The 21,428-nt window shown below is 47.7% G+C and overlaps 1 protein-coding gene across 2 annotated transcripts in view; it reads left to right on the plus strand.

The window, feature by feature from the left end:
• The window catches only part of LOC110561107 (inhibitor of carbonic anhydrase), a 35,171-nt gene that overhangs the window by 7,170 nt on the left and 6,573 nt on the right, over positions 1-21,428 (plus strand). For both annotated transcript variants that reach the window (XM_060385408.1, XM_060385409.1), the window contains exons 4-13: positions 1,749-1,910; positions 3,448-3,595; positions 5,360-5,415; positions 8,718-8,896; positions 10,343-10,514; positions 11,872-12,014; positions 13,992-14,082; positions 15,260-15,316; positions 17,811-17,966; positions 20,422-20,563. In XM_060385408.1, the coding sequence (XP_060241391.1) occupies positions 1,749-1,910; positions 3,448-3,595; positions 5,360-5,415; positions 8,718-8,896; positions 10,343-10,514; positions 11,872-12,014; positions 13,992-14,082; positions 15,260-15,316; positions 17,811-17,966; positions 20,422-20,563 (1,306 nt within the window). The remainder of the gene's footprint in view (positions 1-1,748; positions 1,911-3,447; positions 3,596-5,359; positions 5,416-8,717; positions 8,897-10,342; positions 10,515-11,871; positions 12,015-13,991; positions 14,083-15,259; positions 15,317-17,810; positions 17,967-20,421; positions 20,564-21,428) is intronic.

The raw sequence follows: 21,428 nt of genomic DNA on the forward strand, positions 1-21,428 counted from the left end.
TTTCATAGTCTTCCTCTGTGGCCTGGTAAGGCTGTTCTCCCATCAGAGAGAGGTGATCAAAGAGCCAGCCACTGAGTTCATGTCAGAGACAGCCCCTGTTCCCCTTATTAGGGAACCCACTTGGACACTGAGCTGCCACAGGCTACCTCCGTGCAGGGGTTCTAGGTTATCTCCATGAATGGTCCTTGGTTGGAATATCAATTTCAGAAAAGAACCCTAGGCCCAATATTTTTTGGTTCTGTTGTTCTCCTTGTGGAGCTCCAGATCCTTCCAGGTCTTTCTATCTCCCCCTTCTTTCATAAGATTCCCTGCACTCTGCCCAAAGTTTGGCTATTAGTCTCAGCATCTGCTTCAATACCCTGATGGGTAGAGTCTTTCAGAGGCCCTCTGTAGTAGGTTCCTGTCTTGTTCCTTGGATATTAGACATATAATATAGGATAATCATATTAAAAAGTCTGTACACCCAAAGAAGCTAAACAAGAAGAAGGACCCTGGGTAAGATGCCCAATCTTCATTCGTAAAGGCAAATGGGATAGACATGGGAAAAAGGTGAAAACAAGGGCTCTGACATTTATTCCTTCTCCAGAGTCCTCAGAATTAAATTATATGCAGTTGGCAAAGAGCCCCCCTCAGAGGCCGCACAAGGCAAATAGTTTGCTGCTGTGGACAATCTGAATCAGCCCCATAACCCACACCTGAGATTAAAACAAAAACATGTTTACATAACATAACTGAGGTGTTTGTTTGTTTATTTGTTTTTAATTATTTTTTGAGACAGGGTTCCTCTCTGTACCCTTGGCTGCCTGGACTCACTTTGTAGATCAGGCTGAGCTTTGAACTCACAGCAATCCACCTGCCTCTGCCTCTCTGAGTGTTGGGATTGCAGGCATGCACCACCATGCCCAGCTCTTTTCCACTCTTGTCCATTACTTCGCTCAATGTGTGAGAGCACAGCCCAGCTCAGCCTGACTCTAGATTGCAGGTTACTGTTATGTTCTGGGGACATCCTCATCTCTCATACCTGCACTTTGTAATTGAGCTGTGAGCAAAGAACCGGAGGAGGAAGAAAAAATCCACATAGAAGCAGGAACAGTACAGCAACTGCAACTGGAAACTAAAGCTTGTGGTCCCCGGAACACCCACGAGTCCCGTAACGGAGGGTTGATTCACTCTAAGCCTGAGTGACTGGCAGAAACGAAACAAAACAGCAGGATGGCTCTAGAGGTTTCCTAACCTACAACGGACCGATGCCATGATTAAAGCCATTATAAACTACAAATATTCTAAGCCCAGATGCTTTCAATACAGCTGGTCTAGCAAACATCCTAGCTTAGCAATGCAGCGCTGTGGACTAGTGTTTGTCCCTGTCGTGATCCCATGGCTGACTACACGCCGTGGCTTACTGTCTCTGCCCGGCTTCAGAAGAGGGGATCACTGTGCATTTGAAAGACCAAACTGAAAATTCAAAGGATGCTACTGGCCTTTGCACCTACCATAGAGTAAAAACCTCACGAGTCTAGCTTGTAAGTCAGGGAACGTCTGTCATATTCATTTATTGCCTTGAAAAGGGTCATTTCTCTCCTCCTGTCAGATAAAGGGTGTTTTTCACTTCTTTCTCTGCTCTTCTTGCTAGCGGGTGGCGCAGGGTCCAGGATTTCTGCTGTTCCACATGTCCTGGAAGGTGAGTTGTAATGATGCCGTTTCTTTTCGGCTTCTCTCTCTCTCTCTCTCTCTTTGCTCCACCGCAGATCCGCAGACGCACTTTTATGCCGTGGCCGTGGCAAAGAAGGGAACCGGCTTCCAACTGAACCAGCTCCAGGGCAAGAAGTCCTGCCACGCAGGCCTGGGCTGGTCTGCTGGGTGGTACGTTCCCCTCAGCGCACTGCTCCCTCCTGGCTCACTGCAAACAGGTGAGACTCTGGCTGGGGCTGGGTGCCCTCAAGTGGGGCTCCTGCACTGGGTGGTCTGCGTGGATTATGTTGGGATTATACCATATGTCGGTCATTTGTCTTGCTGCTGTGAAAAGCACCCAACAAAATCAACTTCGGGAAGGAAGGGCTTCTTTGGGCTCAGAGTCTGAGGCAACAGTCCGTCACATCATGCTGGGGGTGTCATGGCTGCAGGATCTCGAGGCACTGCTGGTGCTCAGCTTGCTTTTCTCTTTTATAAATTTTAACCCAGGACCCCATTCCGTCAATGGCGACACATACATGTTCAGCGTAGATTTTCCCTCTTTGGTTAAACTTTTACAGACACAGCCTCATAGACACACCCAGATGTGTGTTTCCATGGTGATTCCAAATCCAGCTGAGTTGATCACGCATGTGAACCGCCACTCAGCCACCGACAAACATGTGTCAGAGCAAGAATGTGCAACCAGCATCACATCTCTTGGTAGAGGTGCTTCTGTTTCTCCGAGCTGTCCGTCTCCCTGGGAATCACAGCAGTTTCTCTTGGCGAGGGTATCCTTGAAAGCCCCCAAGGAAGGTCACGTCCCTCCAAGCCTCCCAGGAAGGTTCTCTGAGGCTTCCAGATATATTACCGGCTACCCCCGCCCCCAGGCTTCCATGTATTAATTCCAGGATTTGGAACATGGGCAAGGACAGGATGGCTGGCTGATGTTGGGACATGGGGGGGGGGGTGTCCAGGCTTCTTGAGCAGTTAGGATGAGCCACAGTGAACCCAGACCTGTTTATCCTTTGAAGAAGATTGCCAGATTCTACACTCTGCAAAAGTGTACCGTTTTTTGAGCTGTCAACCTCTGCAGGACTCAGGTTTTCACAGGGACAGGGACAGGGACAGAGACAGGTAACTGTGGATCTGAGGCACCTCGGCCTCCAACCCGGCCATGTTATGGCCTTTCTATGGGTGTCCACTTGCCATGGAGACAGATGCCACTGGCCATCTGTCTGGGCATCTAGGCAGTGGCTACTGGCTTGCTCTTCTGCTGACTCACCAGCATGCAACATCATAGCCTCATCATAGAAGGGCTGAAGTGGGGTGTGCTCGGGCAGGGTGAAAAGGCTACGAGGTGGTGACTGGTCTGCAGCGGTTCCTGCCTTCTTCAGCATTCTTCCTGGCCCTGTAAAGTGCTGGTAAACTGACAGGGTGCATGGCACTGGTCACACCGTCTTTCCATGTGGGCCAGCAGTTCCCACACCCCTGCAGCAGACAAGTCAGGAAGCATTTTCATAGGCTTGAGCCCTGGGCCCACAGGAGTGGGATTCTCAAACACACAGGGCCCTGGAACATCCATCCATTCGCTCTGGCGCAGGCAGTGTCCGCTACCTTTGACAGACTCCCTGCACACACTCTCACTTCCTAGGAGCAGTCCTGGGAGACGTCCACAGATTTAGGCTCTCCCACAGGGCACTCTCTCACAAACAGGCACAATCTGAAGGCTTTAGCCAACTCACACCCTGTGGCTCACGTCTCTGTGTTGAGCAGCAGCGGCCATGTTCTTCTCCAGTAGCTGTGTCCCCTGTGCGGATGGAAAGGCGTCTCCCAGCCTGTGCCAACTGTGTGTGGGGAAAGGGACAGACAAGTGTGCCTGCTCCTCCCGTGAACCGTACTTCGGCTACTCTGGAGCTTTCAAGTAGGTGAAAATCCTTGCTCGCAAAGTAGGGAGTCTATTAGCTACTTTTCTATTTAAAATAAAAAAGTATTTTTAATTTATTAAAAATAATTTTTATAAATATTTTATAATTAGGCATTTGTATTATTTAATAATGTTTAACTTGTTTGTGTTATTTAATAACATATAATTATAAATTATTATGTACTTGTGTTTTGCCTGCAAGTATGTCTGTATGAGTATGTCGGATCCCCTGGAAATGGAATTACAGAGAGTTGTGAGCTGCTATGTGGGTACTGGGAACTGAACTCAGGTCCTCTGGAAGAGCAGCTGTTGGCACTAGTTTTTCAAATGCTGCTTTATTTGGGGGTTCCTTAAAGCTTGTATCTCCCTTCCAACCCCCAAACCACAGGTAGGGGAAAAAGAAGGTTGTAAGGGAAAGGGGATGTAGCCCTCTTTACTTCTTCCTGCTGGGTAGGGTTGTAGGATTCTTTGGGGGGGGGGAATATCAGTATCCATCATCAGGAAATCCAGAAGTCCAAGTAACCAGCAAGCCAGCAAGAAGTCCTCCTCTGACTCCTCTAAGCCACCACCCCTTCTTCCCCTGGGCTATCATACATATACCCCTCAAAGTCCTCAGAATTCATCTAATTACAGCTGGCAAAGTGGCCCTCTCAGAGCCCGCAGGAGGCAAATGGCTTGCTGCTGTGGACAGTTTGAATCAACCCCGTATCCTCACACCGGGGGTTAAAACAAAAACATGTTTGCATCCACAACAAGCGGCCAGCGCTCTTAACTGCTAAGCCATCCCTCCAGCCCCTTAGTTACTTTTCTTATTACTGTGACCGAACACCTGTCAAAAAGCAACTTATGGAGGAAAGAGTTTTATTTTGGCTCACGGTTTGGGAGGATACAGTCCATCATGATGGTGAAGTGGTGACAGGAGCATGAGCTAGCTGATCACATGGACAGGCAGGGGATGCTGGTACTTGGCTCACTTTCTCCTTTTTATTCAGTGCTAGGCCTCATCCCATAGGACAGTGCCACCTGAGTTTAGGGTGGGTCTTCCCACCTTAATTAGCCTAGAGACTCCCTGACAGGTATGATCATAGGCTCGTCACCTATGTTATCTGATCCAGTCTAGTTGACAACTTGTATCAGTCATCACAGAGAGACAAAGACACAGGATTAAACAGGCCATACCACTGGCAACCAGATCAGGGCCCAGAGTCCCTCTCTTTCCTAATCATCCTGAAGAACAATCTTTTTTGGTGGGAAACCTACTGTCTCTCCAAAACTGGGGCCATGACATGCTAGTCTTCCTGGTAACAGAAGTGTAGAAATGGCAGGCTCATCTCTGGGGACTGGGGTCTGCAGACACAGGCCTCAGGAACCTTTGATATTTTGCCTGAGTCTTATCCTAGGTAAGAGAAAGCAGCTGCTCAAATAGGAGCAGGACTAGCTGGATTTTTGAGGCTATCTGATGACTTTTAGAACGCCAAAACCAAACCAGTTGCTTTGAGCTGGTCTCTAAAAGGAAAGTGAGGGTCTTGTTTGCTTCATCATCCTTCTGTGACGTTGGTTTCCAGGCCTCCTGCCTGCTTCAGGGCTCAGCGTGGCTATGAGGGTCAAAGGCCTCAGATAAGGGCCACTGCCTCTTGGAAAACATGGACTCCTGAGAAGCTCTGAACAAAGCCTCAGCAGACCCTGAGGGGCAATTGCACAAGAGCCAGGTGAGGTGTGTGCACTCACCTGAGTGCCTGACCTTGGTTGTCCTGTTTGCAGATGTCTGGAGGATGGCAAGGGGGATGTGAGCTTCCTGAGGCACCTGACACTGTTTGGTAAGTCTGGAACAAAAAGGGTAAAGCGGGCCCCAGCCTGGCCAAAGGCTCTGGCTCTCGTCTCCAAAGGTTTGTTGTTTTTAACCTCTAGCGAATGTTGATATTGAGATGGTGATGCCACGGGAGAGATTTTATGAGAGCATTTCCATCATTTCTACACTGCTTAGGGCTTCATTACTCTTCTTAGTGCACATCTGTCTCCTGCTGACCACCTCCACAGCAGGGACCCGCCCTGCTCCTCCCTTGCTCTTTCAGCCAACCTGCCGACGCCGCCTCTATTAATCTGGTGAATACAATGTTGGGACTGTTATTTGCTACTTACCAACTACTGAAAGAAGTTGTTTCTGCAGTGCCTGGCATTAACCTGAGAGCCTTGTATGCACTGGACAAATGATTTACCCCTGAGCAACAACTTCCTACACACCTTATTTTAAAAATCGAAAACAAAAGTAGCACGACAAACCTTTTCACCATTTGGACAATTTAGCTCAAACAAGCAAAGCAGCATTTTTAGATAAGATTACATATTCTGGGATTTTGTGTGTGTGTGTGTGTGTGTGTAAGTTCTGTTTGCTGACCCCAGAACCTCATGCATACTAGGCAAACACTCTGTCACAAAGTTACATTCTTAAATCTTCTGTTGCTTTTCATTTATTATTTTTGGTCATTTGAGACAAGAACTCACTGTTTCCCAGATGATCGTCAAGCATTCTGTAACCCAGAAAGGTCTCAAGTTTCCTACCTATCTGCCTCAGCCTCCAGAGTAGCTAGGTTTACCAGAAAAAGCTACTAGACCAGATTTTTGGTTTTATAGCCAATTAAATATCAGGTACTGTGAGAGTAACTTTTATTTGCCTAGTGTGTTAGCATTTTGGATATTGAAAATCAAGTTTTGAATCTAAAATCCAAATTTGGAAATTGAAAGTTGGAAATTTTAGAATTTGGGAAATTTGGAAATCCTATTATCAACAATTCTCATGACTAAGGCTATTTTTGGGTGTCACCTTCCAAGACCAAGTTGTTCCAAGGAGCTATGCTCTGTGGCCCTTGGGTGTCTGTGTTACTATGGTTGTGTCAGTGGGTGGTGTCTCCTAGCTTTCACCATGGAGATTTAAAAACACTTCTCTCTGGGAAGGAACGGGCTGTCCCAGACCATCCTGGCTTACCTTTGCTGAAAGGCATTTTCCCATGGTAGTAAGACTTCCTCCTGCCTTCCGAGGAGAGCTTTCTGGAGTACTCCAGGTGGGATGTAAGTGATTGCTATAAGCCAGTGTGTGGTAAGCCAATGTCTGCCGCCACTACTGCCTGGGCCATCTAGTGAGCAAAATGGAAGAGTCCCCCCCCCCCGAGGTTGTTAGAGCACATGAATTTTTTTGAATCTAAATTTTGATGTTACTAAATCACCCAAAATTCATGGTCTGGCAAGGTGGCACTTGCTTTTAATCCCAGGTCTTGGGAGACAGGAGGATGTCTGTGAATTTGTGGCCAGCCTGGTCTACATATTGAGTTCCAGGCCAGCCAAGGCTATATACTGAGATTCTGCCTAAAAATAATTAATAATTAAAAGGATTCACTTCTCTATTTTTCTAAGTACTGGGATTGCAGATGTGTGGTTCCTTGTTCAGTCTTTTTAAAATGCAGAGATTTTAATACAGATATTACATACTGAATTTAAATCATAATGATCCCCAGAATCCAATGATAGCCTCCTGTATCAGACTTTTAGAAGAGCCATCGTACCTGGCATTTACTCTGGAGTGATGGCTGCTTAGCCTTGAAGTAATCTCTTGTAAATAATCAGTGATTGTTGTCTGAGATTTATGGGGTTGCTCTTTCTTGGGAATTTCAGAACCTTAGCATAAGCTCAGTCATAAGACATTCCCGGCAATTCCTTGTAATGACTGTGTTTGCTTAGATAATGGTTCCCTGAGACAACTCCTAGAGAGCTGGTAAGAGATTTTGGTGTTCGGGAATTGACTTGCTAACCAGCTTTTTGTGTAACAATCAATAAAAAGCACTTCGGTTCATTGGAGCTGATCCCCTGCTGCTGAGAAGCCTCAGTTCATCCTCAGTGCCCCCCCCTCCTTCCATCATCATGTGTAACTCACAGCCCATCGCTTCCCCCCTCTTCTTTCTCCTCAGGGCTGATCAAAATGAGGGCTTCACACATTCAGCAAGTGCCATGCCACCGAGCTACGGACCCTCAGCCCTCTTTTTACTCTTTTCATCTTGGCACATAGTCTCTCTAAGTGGGCTAAGCTGGTCTTGAACTCACTTTATTGCCCAGGCAGGCCACAGAGTTGCAACCCTCCTACCTCCCTCAGCCCTATGAGCAGCTGGGATAGGCCTGCACCACCATGCCCACTTCTCCCTCTCCTTCAGAATGATTCTTTTATTAATCTCAATGACTGCCGTGTGCACAGCTCTGTCCCAGTTTCCTCTTTTCATAAGAACACCAGCTGAAGCCCGGTGTGGTGGCTCTCACCTGTAATCCCAGCACTCTAGGAGGTAGAGGCAGGCAGATCTCTGTGAGTTCAAGGCCAGCCTGGTCTACAAAGTGAGTCCAGGACAGCCAAAGCAACACAGAGAAACCCTGTCTCAAAATAAGAAAAAAATATATACCAGCTGTATTGGCATGGGAGCCCACTGTATTCCACTATGGTCACGTCTTAATGGCATCCTACTCCAACCTGAGGTCACACTTGGAGACACTGCAGATTAGGACTTTAAGTATGAATGCACTGAGTCCATAACAGCCAAATCAACACAGTGGCAACCAAGGAACCAGCAGAGTTCCCTGATTGGGACCCTGTGTCTCCTTCTCCCCCTTGGTTCTCTTAGTGCTTCCCCCAGCAGGCTCGGTCTTTGGGGAAACTTGGCTGCTTTCGTGGGGGACGTGAATGGCCCCAGCATGGGAGCATCACTGAGACTTTCTTCATGTCTACAATGTGGCCATTCCGTGTCCCACCTCCTTTAGGTTGGGGAATGGCGTGTAAAGAGGCCTGGGCACCAGTGAGCTTTGTGCAGTGTTGTGGTAGGTTATTGCTGCTAAATGTGTTTGCTCTCACAGATTTTATTTTTAGAGCCTCGGGGATATGGGCAGCTCGAGGGTGCCTGGGCCGGCCATGGTACCCAAGCCTGGGCGATGCGCTATGAGACTATAAGCCTGTTGTTTCCCTGATGAGTTGTTCGCTCTCTCACCTGTGTAAAGTGTGTTGGGAAAGGATTCTCGTGCTGTGGTGGCAGAGAGGGGTCAGCACAGCCCCAGACTCAGCCTGCTCACCCTGACTTTCCTTCCTCAGAGGTCCTGCCACAAAAGGCCGACAGGGACCAGTATGAGCTGCTCTGCCCGGACAACACCCGCAGGCCAGTGGAGGAATACGAGCAGTGCTACCTGGCCCGGGTCCCTTCTCATGTTGTTGTGGCTCGGAGTGTGGACGGCAAGGAGGACTTGATCCAAGAACTCCTCGGAGTGGCCCAGGTACCCACTCCTGACATCCTTTTCCCAGCCTGCAGCTCCCTGCTTCAGTGGGGGGAGGGGGGAGTTAGGATTTCCTCCTTGCCATCTGACCAACTAAGGCTAGAAATCTTTGCATTCAAGACACAATGGATGATGCTGGTGCTCACGATCCCTTTACCAGCAATCTACCTGGTGTGTGTTTATTACAGACAGTGGGAGCAATAAGGACCATGTGATGCACGTCACCGACCTGGGGGCTAAAGACTTTCAGAAGCACTTTCTTTCACTCCTTTCAGTTCTGAAGAGTCCTCTCCCATCGACAAAGCATTTCCCTTATGACCCCTCACCCTCCTTTCTCACCCTCCCAAGTGCTGGGGTTATAGACAGGTGCTATCACAAATAGTAAAGGCAGTCCTTTAAAAGAACACCTGGGCAGGTGCTACTAAAGGCTGCAACCAGGAACAACTGTGGCCTAGGCACAGGAGTCACAGGCAAAGGTCATTTGAGGTATTTTGGAAGCCTGAAGGGAAAAGTTTAATTCCCATAACTGCTTCCTTAGCAACAAGCCAGAGGTAAAAAGAAAGCCCAGGACACCTGACCTCCACCCTGGTGGCAATGGTGCTGGAGCATGGCCACCAGGGCAGTCAGTCAGGAAAGAGGCAGCCATTGCCCTGCCCATGGGAGCACACAGCAAGAGCACTAGTGGAGATGGACAGCTGTCTGGCACGTGACCAACTCAGATCCTTTTCTATGGGTCTGGAGGTCAGCTCCTTACAGTTTCCCTGAGTCTAGATGACGCAGACTAGATGGAATTTGAGTAAAACTGTCCCTGACAAGACTTGTTAGAAGCCCTGGCCACTGTCTTTGTGCACAAGCTGTCTCCCCTTATTAAAATTAAATTTTAATTTTTAATTAGTTAATTAATGTACAGGGTATTTAAAAAGCTTCAGCGGATGCCTGTAATTGCAGAACATCCCGACCCTCCTGATAGGTGGATACATAGATGGATAACAAGCTAGTTAGATAGATAGAAAGATGATAGGTAGATAGATACATAGTTTTTGATGCTGTGAGCTGTATTCCAGTAAACCTATCACTGTTCTAATATATATATGTCATACTATATATATATCAAAGCCAAACCATTGTAAGTCAGCAATCTGTATATTCAAATATAGGATAAAAATTAATGCATAGATTAAGTAAATAAGAGAGTAACAATAACAAAATAAAACTGTAGACTAACAAAGTTATTTAAAATGTATTGCTTTTTTCTGGAACTTTCCATTTAGTATTTTCAGAATGCTGTTAACTGCTGGCAATTGCAACAGCAGGAAAAAAACATGGACAAGGATGACTGCATGGCTCCTCCCTTTCCTTTCCCTTACGGAATTTGGGTTCATTGTGTCTTCACTTTCGCCTTCGTGTCAACAATACTCCTCCATTCCTTTTCCTGCCTCCAAACAGGAACATTTTGGAAAAGACAAGTCATCAACATTTCAGCTCTTTGGCTCCCCTCTTGGGAAAGACCTGCTGTTTACTGACGCTGCTCGTGGATTTCTAAGGGTCCCGCCAAAGATGGACATCAAGCTGTACCTGGGATATGAGCTTTCTTCCGACATTCAGAATCTACAGAGAGGTATGTCAGATGCAGGAAGAGATCTGCCAAGCTTCAGCCACTGGGTGAGGCAGAGGCTGTGGACTGAGATTTAGCGGGAGGCTGTTGTTTCTATCAAAATCTCAACCAAAGAAGACTGGAGAACCAAATGCTGGGGTGAAAGCTTGCTGGCTCAGGGAGGCAGGGAAAGCACCCAGTTGACCTTCCTTCTCAGCTGACATTCCAAAAGATGCAATGCTCCTTTCCCGTGCAGTCTCAAAAAAACCTCAAGCTGAATGTCCCTCCCTTCTCCATCCTGTGCGTTTCTCTATCCATCTTCCTGACTTCCTCTTACTCTCCATGGTTTTTTTCTATATCATTCCCTGCCAATGATTGCTTGCTCCACCTCTTGACCTAGGGTTAACTTGATTTAATCCCCTTCACATTATTCAAGCAGAAAGCTCTTAGAGTAAAGGAATGTGCTAGGGCTGAGCTACATCACAACTTGAAATAGGTTTTTCCAGTACACAACACAATCTCAGGTTCACAGTGTGATTAAATATCCTACAACAGGCAGCTGTAAGTTTCACCTAACCTTATTGGCCTACGAAGCCCACAAGAGCTACTCAATACACTGGGTTAATGAGTAGATGTCCTGCTAAGCCAGGAGAAAGACCTACATTATTTAACGACCAAAAAAAACAAACAAAAAAACAGAAACATTATATTGATGGTGGCCCTAGGGCTTGAGCTTAGAGAACCTTCCTATTATGGGCAATTTAAAGCAACAGTGGCTCTGGCTTCTTGTATTAACTGAGTCCACTTGTGCAGTGACAGGTCTGTCCATCCTAAGCTGATGAGGGAACAAGATCACTCTCAGGAGCAGAGCTAGAAAGGCAACTCAGAGGCCTGGAGTGTAGTGCTCCACTCCCCATTCCACCGGCCTCGACTGGCCCCTTTCTTTGCTGCTTCTCTGTTTTCACCCTCCGTTTAAGCAAACAACAGTAACTGAGCATCAACGAAAGAACAGCTGGAGTGTCAGATGTGAGCTAGCACACTGGGCGAGCAGCAGCAAAGAGACCATCAGAGCAGGGCACATGACTGGCCAGCTGCTCGCTGGATGGAAGTTCTGCAAAGGAAAGTTCCAGAAGGTCCAGCTTCGGGATGGAGAGCTGAGAAGCTTCTCTGGGGGAAGTGACATCGGGAGAGAGGGAAAAGTTCTGCCCTCGCTGCATTTCATGGGTACCTGGGTCTTCACTTCTAGAGAACGACAGGCAGCCAGGAGCTGTGGCAAGAAATGGCTCACACCATTCTTTGCCATCGGTGATGCCGTTAGGCATCATGTCTGTGGCGATCTGGTGCTTTCTTTGGGTCCTTGGATCACCTCTATGCATCCTAGGTTTGGCAGACTCTCAGAGGGTGAAGTGGTGTGCCGTGGGCCAACAGGAGAGGGCCAAATGTGACCAGTGGAGCGCTGTCAGTGGTGGCGCCTTGGCATGTGTTACAGAGGAAACCCCGGAGGATTGCATGGCTGCCGTCACGGTAGGAAGTCCGGCTTCCTCTTCTGGGCTCCCAGTTTGGGGTAAACCCCTTGACACTAACCCACAGATTCAGATTTTTTTGGATCTGTAGTTTCCTCAGTCTGTCATTTGAGCACTCTGGATATTGTCTGGTATAGAGTAATCTGTTAATATTATTGAAAGTCTTGGGCACAGCAGGTACACTTTCTTTGATGACAAAAAGTTCAGTTAAAATGTGTTTTTAATAGCTGCAGATCCAGGCATGGTAGTGCCCGGCTGTAATCCCAGCACTTAGGAGGTGGAAGAAAGGATCAGTTTAAGGCTATCCTTGGTTGCATAGTAAGAGTGAGGCCAGCCTGGGTTACACGATACCTTGTCTCAAACAAATCCTGCATGATATCCCACTAAATATTTCTGCCTCAATTTACCTAGCTAATTTATAAGTTTTATATTTGAGTTATTTAATAATTCCTTTGCTCTCACACATGTGGGATTGAACCTTTGTATGCCTGTAACTGTCAGTGTTTGAGTTCATTGTTAATATTAATTGGTAGCTAATGTTTCTGCAGCTACTTTCTACATGGCATGTAAACTCTTATCAGCTCTCTTGAACCTCATCAAAAGCCCACTGGATACTTCTCAGTCTTTGTTTTACAAATATAAGAATGCACACGACACAGCATTTAGGGATGTGTGCTTTGGAATAGCCAGGAGGCTGTATGGTATAGGAATTATACCATCTATAAGACAAATTATTTAATTTCTCTTTGCTTTGGTTTGCTAATTTATCAAACGACATTTTCTGCATTATCTGACTTTGTGAGGCATGGTGAGTGATTCACTGCCCAGTGCTTAAATATGTTTGTTCACAGTGTGTCGTTCATTTAATTATTTTACTTTATTTTTTTTTATCAGTTACATTTTATTAACTCTGTATCCCAGCCATGTCCCGATCCCTCATTCCCTCCCAGTCCCTCCCTCCCTCCCTCATCTCCACTGTGCCCCTTTCCACGTCCACTGATAGGGGGGACCTCCTCCCCATTCATCTGATCCTGTTTTATCAGGTATCTTCAGGACTGGCTGCAAATTTTACTTTACTTTTGAGAGTCTTTGTTGTTGTCTGGTACTGGGCATTAAGTTGAGGCCTTACTTCTCACTGAGCTGCTTCCCCAGGCACCGCACAATGCTGGGGAAAGAGCCTGGTTCAGAATACCTTTTTCCTGTCGTGGTTAGCTCTCCAATTTCTAGAACAGTTAAGGAATCAAAGGAAAAACATATATATGAATGAGCATTGTTGTTCTTGCTGTTTGTCACCAAGCCTCACTCTATATCCCTGGCTGGCCTAGCACTCATTAGGTTGCCCAAGCTAGCCTCGAACTTGTGGCAATTCTCCTGCCTCAGCCTCACCAGTGCTGGAATTACAAATGGAGCTACATTTCATAAACTTTATCTCAGTGATCTTATTTATCAGCTCACATAACTATCAGGATACTTCAGTTACTCTATTTGGAATATTGATTAAAGTACCAATTATAAATGAATCACTTAATGGTGATTAATTATTTTGTTATTTATAGGAAATATTTTTGCACCGTTGTTATGAGTGTGGTGCTGATGGGATTGGGGGGGTGGGGGACAGATTTGAACTTCATTGGTTGAAAGAAAACATTTTCCATGAAGCAGATTAAATATAGTACCTGAGTCTGTCCATGAGGGTTTCTGAATTAAGTGACAATGGTCACAAAGAAAGTGTGCTCTAGGCATGTCCTGGGGCCTCTCCCAGGAGGACACAGGGATGTCCAGAGAATATGGCCTGAGTTGGGCCATGTCCAGAGACAGGTCTGGTTTCCTAAGTTTCATATTTCCAAGGCAGATTTAGGAGTGTCACGGTCTAGTTAAATAAGGATGCCTGAGAAGAAGCTCACCAGATGACGGCTCTGAGGGCCCGTGGGTGGAAGGCAGCTGCACAGTTCACAGTTGATTTCTTTCTTAACTTCAGAAAGGAGAAGCAGATGCCGTGAGCCTGGATGGAGGATTTGCCTACATTGCTGGTCACTGCGGTCTGGTGCCCGTCCTGGGCGAGAACTACCGTGAGTGAAGGATAGGGCTCCTCTGTGTTTTTTCCCTGGGCACAGAAAAGTGAAGAAGTAATGTCATTTTCTGATAGGATGATAACTATTTTTTTGCAGCTTAGGGCCTTTTGAAGTAGAATCTTCTACCCCACAGTCAGAACCAGCTAAGTTACAGATGTGGGCGTTAGGCATGTTTCCAAAGGTTTTAGGATCAAGGACTGGAGCCCCAGCAGCCATGACAAGCTAAGCTTAGACCCACCCCTCAAATACACCAATTAAAGTGAAAAATCAAAGAGCAAAGAAAGAGGGAGAGGGAGACAGAGAAAGACTTATTGATTTCTTTTATTCAGCATAGCCACATGAGGAAGAGGAAGAAATTAGAGGCATCATGACTCCCATCTTCAGGATTCTAATGTGAAGGCTCAGGTTTAAACAGAAGACAAAAGACGTGCATGGATGAACAATCCTGGTCACGGTTAGGTCTTACCCATCATTGCTTTATCACATTGTTTGGCTTTAGTCTCCCCGGCAACGTGGTTCGACAAGTGTCAGAACCGTCTGAAACCTCTCCCCGAGAGACAGTCTTCCTCGGGTTGGGAGTAGTAACTTTATTTAGTCTTTCCCTTCCCCAGAATGAGACTCCTGGAGGAATTCCAATTCCTTGGGGACTACTGTTTCTAGAGTCTGACAGTAAAAGTGAGGGGAACACACGTCTGCCTTTCAGTATCTTTGCCACTTTAGGATGGTTATAGGCAGAAAGAGTACAAAATCATAGCTCTTGTTAGGGCTAGAATGATACTGGAGGGTATGCAGTGGGAAGAGCCATCACAGTGCTTGTCAAATAGCCCTTGGGTTAGACTTGCGGCTAGCACGGGGAGAAGTCATACCCAGATAGCTACTTCAAAAGGATCTCTGCCTGTATCTGGGACGAGCGGTCTCTCTTCTCCTCCTCTTTAATGGGCATCTGATTTTATTTTGTATCTGTTTGAGTGTTGAGATTCTGGGATGGAACCTAATGTGCTAGGAGCAACCCTCAGGAGGAGGAGGAGAAACGGGCTGCAGAACTTTTGCCAGTTGATAACCAGCCAACGTTTCTCATCTATTCAATCTCAGTTGAGACCGAGACGCTCACAGCTTGGCTAGAGTACTGTGAGAGTTTAACACAGACCATCGGTGTTTCTGTTTTTCTTTTCAGTGTCTACACATGGCAGCGGGAGGCTGGGGTCCAAGTGTGTGAATGCACCTTTGGAAGGTGAGTCACCTTACCCTGGGGAAGAGGAGAAAGGAGGTCTTAAGCAGTGACATATGATTATTGGTCTTGCAGAGGACCCAGGTTTGATGCCTAGTACTGACATCAAGGGGCTCACACCTGTTAACTCCAGTTCCCTCTTTGGTGCCCTCTTCCAGCCTCTGTCAGTACCTTCATGCAGGTTCATGCAGGCACACACACACACAGACACATAAACTTAAACTTAAAAAATAATAAAGTCAAATTTGTTAGAGTTGAAAATAGAAGCCTGGGTTCATTGTTGAAAAACTATCCCAAAGAAGCCATAATAATTGATGTCCACAGGATACATGACAGTCGGAAGGACTTCTGTTAGCATGGCACCTGTTTATTCTTCTCAGCAACCTTGTAGAAAGGGCATTATTACTTCATGGTATGTAGAGGGGGACACTGAGGCCCAGGGACTGGGTGGTTTACCCAGAGGCACACAGCTAGAGGTGGCAGGCAGTCAATGAGCTTGAGAAGAGTTGAAATTAGTGGGACCCCTCCCTCCCCAACTCCTTCTGACACAGCACCATGTTTCTGTCAATTGCCCATCCTTGCTCCTGGGGCAGGAGCCATGTGAGCACTTCTAGGACAAGGTGAGGCCTTATGAAAGAAAACCATCCCCAGGGGCTACTGAGGAAGAGGAAGAAAATAAGAACCACCCTGTGGTTAGCTGGGACTTACCGACAGAGGAGTCAGCCTGGTCTTTAGAGCAAACCTCTGCCAGGAGATAAGTTCTCTTGCCTGGCATCTCTCCATGGATGAAAGAGTTTGTCTCCCTTGAAGGATCCAGTCTTGAAAGCACATGGACCATGGTCCTTGGGTGTGGCCTCGGGACCAGCGCCACCACCATCATCTGGGAATCTGTTGGAAATAGTTCCTTGATCTCTTCCTAGTCCTACCAAGTCACTCACTGGCTGAGGCAGGAAGTTGGATTTAATGAAAACTAAGGTTTAGAAATCCACCTTGACAGTAGGGTGTGTTGGTGCATGCCTTTAATACCAGCACCCAGGAGCCCTAGGCAGGTGGAGTTCGAGGCCGGCCTGGTCTGCAGAGGGAATTCCAGGATAGCCAGGGCTACACAGGGAAACTCTATCTTGAAAAAATAAAATTAATAAATCCACTGTGACATGGAGCCTCAAGGTGAACTTGAGGGCTTACTTAGGCACAGCAGAGATCTGGGGAGCTGAGGGTTTGGCCCCACATAGCACAAGCAGCCTCAGGTGGTCTTTGTCCTTGTTCAGCACCAGGTCAGAGAGGCCCACAGGCCCAGCAGCAGCTGAGCCTAATCTCCCTGTGAGACAGGACCCTGAAGCTCTCCACTTTCTGCCTTCATGGAGGGCTAACTTTTCATCAGCCATGTATTCCAGTCGGATCGTTTATTGTCAGAAACAATATGCCTGTTTCAAGGAGTTCAAATTCCCACAGGCTGCAGTCACATGCAAATGGAGGTCAGCTGCTGGCCGTGGTAGAGACGGTTCAGTCTGAGCATGGCTAGAGGGATCTCTGTATTTAACCAAGTGTACCCGTTATTTTCCTTGTTATGGTAAAAGCGTTCTAAGGGAGGAAGGATTTTAGGGGACACAGTCCATCATTGTGGTGAAAGCATGACGACAGGAGCAGCGGGCTGGCTGGTCTTGTGGCATCAGCAGTCAGAAAGCAGGGAGCAATGAATGTCAGGGTTCAGCCGGCTTTCTCCTTGAAGCCCAGGGAATGGTACCTGCTTTCCCACCTCAGTTAACCCCGTCGTGATCATCCCTCACTGACACTCCCAGAGCTTCATCTCCAAGGTTGCTCTAGATCACATCAGGTCAGCTGTCAACATAAACCATTGCACCAAGACTCTCTGTGTGTCGTCACTTCCTGTCTGTCTCTACTATCTCTCTCGTCTTTCCTCCCCAACCTGCTTTTGGGTCATGGCCTTTTGTCACAGCAGTACAGCCCTAACCAAGACAGGGAGGAAAGGGTTGATTCAACTTACACATCCCCAAAGGAAGTGAGGGCAGAAACTCAAACAGGGCTGGAACCTGGAGGCAGGAGATGATGCAGAGGCCATGGAGGGTGCGTGCGACTTACTGCCTTGCTCATCATGGATTGCTCAGCCCGCTTTCTTATAGAACCGCCAATCCAGGAGGGCACCACCCACCATGGGCTGGACCCTCCCTATCGATCACTAATGGAGAAAATGCCTGACAGCTGGATTTCATGGAGGCATTTCCTCAGCTGAGGCTCCTTCCTCTCTGATGACTCTAGCTTGTGTCAAATTATCACAGAACCAGCCAACCAAATTGGCTGTGCAGTTTCTACACAAGGGATGGAACAGTACAGACCATGGAGAAACCAAGCTTACATTCTCCTCCACACAGAAATGCCATTAAATGTCCCCCGGGAGGGGGCACATCAGATCCTGCTTTTGTCTGCACTCCTTCTCCAAATAGTAAGGAGCGTGCATCTTGGTATCTCCACTTGCAAGGTTATTATGTTGTGGCCGTGGTTAAGAAATCAGATGTTGGCATCACCTGGAACTCTCTGCGAGGCAAGAAGTCCTGCCACACAGCAGTCGGCACTTCAGCAGGCTGGAATGTCCCCATGGGTTTAATATACAACCAAACCGGGTCTTGCAACTTTGGTAAGTGTGTTCTGAAGGTGAGAGGGTGCCTGCCTTATGCTTGTTCCGGAGTTGGGGGAGGGGAGATTCAGTTGGGTGGATGGAAAGGACTGTCCTATGTGGGTATTTGGTTCAAGGGCTTGCCAGACAGAAGGTGAGCTCCACCCTTCTCCATACCCACTTGCTCTTGATGGGCATGTAGAGCCTTGAAGGCAGACCTCAGGGAAACGGCGCTATCTGTTATGTTTTATGAACAGTCCAGGGAATAAGCAGGGCCTTAGTAGCGTGTAAGTGTGCTCACACCTGTCATTTTCACATATAAGCTGAGTTGACAGCTTTCACACTTGAAGCCCTTTCACGTTCATCCCGCTTCCTCGGCGCTCTCAGTGGTACCTAAGATCCCTCTCCCTTCCCACATGACAAATCGTAGCCTGCCTGAAGCCTACGACCTGCTCTCATCTGCCCTTGAACAGCAAAACCCGGCTGGAGAAGATCAAAGGACAAAGGTGCAGTCATTGTTCTGGAAAAGCCCCCCCCCGCCACTGGCCTCATCAGTGGGCCCCATCCCCCCCCACACAGCCGTGCCTCACACTGCAATAACTGGCTCAGCATCTACACACCTCAAAACACACCCACCTGCCTCCTTCCTCAGCAGATGCCCCAGGCGGTGGGCACCATCAGAAGACAATTGAAACCATCAGCATCCCACTGCTGAATCTGTGGGCCTCCTGACCTGCCTCTCCTCAGCCTCCTGCATGCCCCTGGGTACCATCTACTTCTTCAGAGCCTCAGACTCTCAGCTATTTGGCCTGTCCAACAGGTTTTTTTTTTTTTTGTTTGTTTGTTTTTTTTTTTGAGATGTTAATATGCTTAATGTCTTCCATCTTTAAGAAGATTTTTCCTGCAGCTCCCACGCCCATTTTCTTCTTGGCTTTCCTAGCAGATCTTAAAAGCACCATGGGAGCCACACACTTTTCACTTACTCCTAGACTTGCCGCTGTCTGTCTTAGGCATCATGCCATGGGAATGATTCTGATGGAGAACCCCTCCCCCCAGTGTCCCCAGTTGCTCAGTTCCTAGTCTCCCTGCACCGTCCCGTCAATTCACCTTGAAACACTATTCCCTGGCTTTTGCATCATGCCCCGGTTTGGTTTTTCTCCTGCCTATTCAAGAGCCCATCCTTTTCCAAACTGGCTAAGAAATAAGGGTTGCATAAAGCAGCTCTTTCTCCAGTCTAAGGCCAATCCCTAAACACTCGCATCCAAGTGTGGCTCAGTCACCATGGCTGGGATACAAAACTGGATTCTTGGTATGCATTGGATAAATGCTGGCTGCTAGTGCTATCATTGTGGCAAAACTCTCTTATCTGTCCCTCAATACCGTTGTCCTGTACGGGGAGAGGGATGGACTTGTGTGAACTCTTAGGCTGGTCCATTTCCCGTTAGTCCCTTTACGTTGTCTCTCTGGAATCTTTTCTTTTATTCCATAAGGTTCTTGTTCCTTTTTCTAAAAATTAGTTTCGCCAGGTGTGGTGGCGCACGCCATTAATCCCAGCACTCGGAAGGCAGAGGCAGGAGGATCTCTGTGAGTTTGGGGCCAGCCTGGTCTAGAAAGAGAGTCCAGAACAGCCAGGGCTACACAGAGAAACCCTGTCTCAAACAAAGTTTAGTATTGTATGCGTAGTGCATGTATGTGTCCATTGGGTGTGGATACGTGTATGTGCAGGCACATGTGTGTGCCTATGTGAGGAGCCTAGAGGTAGATGTTGTGTGTCTTCACGGCTGAGCTCCACATTACCCTTACTGTTTGAGTAAAGGTCCCTCTATGTAGCCCTGCAAGTCCGGAACTCACTGTCTATACCAAACTACGAATTTACAGAGATCCAACTGCCTCTGCCTCCCAGGTGTGGGATTAAAGGACCCCATCTTATTATTTTTTTTGGGACAGTCTCTCTCTCTCTCTCTCTCTCTCTCTCTCTCTCTCTCTCTCTCCCTCACTTGTTTTTTGAGACAGAGTCTCTCTATATAGCCTTGGCTATCCTTGGACTTGCTTTGTAGACCAGGCTGGCCTCAAACGAGGCTGGCCTCGAACTCACAGAGATCCACCTGTCTCTGTCTCCCTGAGTGCTGGGATTCCAGGCATATGTCACCACAGCTGGCAGACAGGTTCTCTCTCACCAGTTTGACCAGGCTGGCAGCCCAGTGAGCCATAGGGATCCACTTGTCTCCACCTTCCTCAGTACCAGAGTTGGAGATTTACGCCACTTACATCCAGCTTTTACGTAGGCGCTGGGGATCTGAACTCAGGTCCTCTTACTTGAAGGGCAGGTGCTTTTGCTGACCGAGCCATCTCCCCAGCCCTAGTAACGTTGTCAAATAACCAGCGGTTGCTTGTGTCGCAGGCAGTCTTAGGAACAAACCCTGGGGCTTTCCTGCAACCACAGGAGGAGCTGACCCTGGCTGTCCCTTCCTTGCAGACACCTTCTTCAGTCGCAGCTGTGCCCCGGGCTCTAATCCTGACTCCCGGCTCTGTGCTCTGTGTGCCGGTGGTAACAGCCCAGCCCACATGTGTGCCGCCAACAGCCATGAGGGATATCACGGCTCCAGTGGAGCTCTCAGGTTAGCGTCTGTGCCTTTCTTTCTCTTGGCCTCATCCCGTTGACCCCTTCATGTCCCCATCCTTTCATCATTCCAGCATCTGGGTGTTGCTTTAGAAAGGAGCCGGAACTGGAGAACAGAATTACTGCGATCCCACTGGCTCTCCAGGCTGATACTCAGTCATGTTCTCTAGAGAGTGGTCCCTTGGCCCTGCTGTCTGAGGGCAGTTCAGGGACCCCCAACAGGTGACTGTAGGTAAGGCGTGGGCTCTGTTGGAGTTCAGCTGTCAGTCACGGGAGAGACCCAGACACCTGCTTCCTACACTCAGCTCATGGATATCTTCTACAGTGGATCTGTCTAGGCTCCTCCACCCATTCAAGCAAAAGGAGAGCACTGGGTGCCAGGTGCCACTCTGCAGGGAGGTGTTACAGCCAGTAACAGCACACACCGTCCTGTCCACCCCCAGGCCCAGTGGAGGAGAGGACAGTAATCACACAGCTGAGCAAGTTCTTCTCACCTGTATATGCTGTAGAGGAATCAAGGGGAGGCATGTGTTACAGAGCTTTCGATCCTAGTAACATGACACCTAAGACAATCAGCTTGTTAGGAGAAAAGGTTCATTTTGGCTCATGGTCTTAGAGGTTCTAGTCCATGTTCTAGTAGAACCAATGCCTCTGGGGTCCAACCGTCCCTTTCAAAGACATGCCTCAATGACCTAAAGATTTCTTACAAGGACCCATCTCCTCCTGCCTTCACCTCTAATATCATCACCCCAGAAGCAAGCTCTTTCTTAAAAGTTAAGTTTCAATTTTATTTTAATTTTTTTATGTATGGATGTGTGTCCCCGTGTGTCCATGTGAATGTGATCATGTACATACAGGTGCCC

Source organism: Meriones unguiculatus, chromosome 6 (assembly GCF_030254825.1).
Source record: "Meriones unguiculatus strain TT.TT164.6M chromosome 6, Bangor_MerUng_6.1, whole genome shotgun sequence".
NCBI lineage: Eukaryota > Metazoa > Chordata > Mammalia > Rodentia > Muridae > Meriones > Meriones unguiculatus.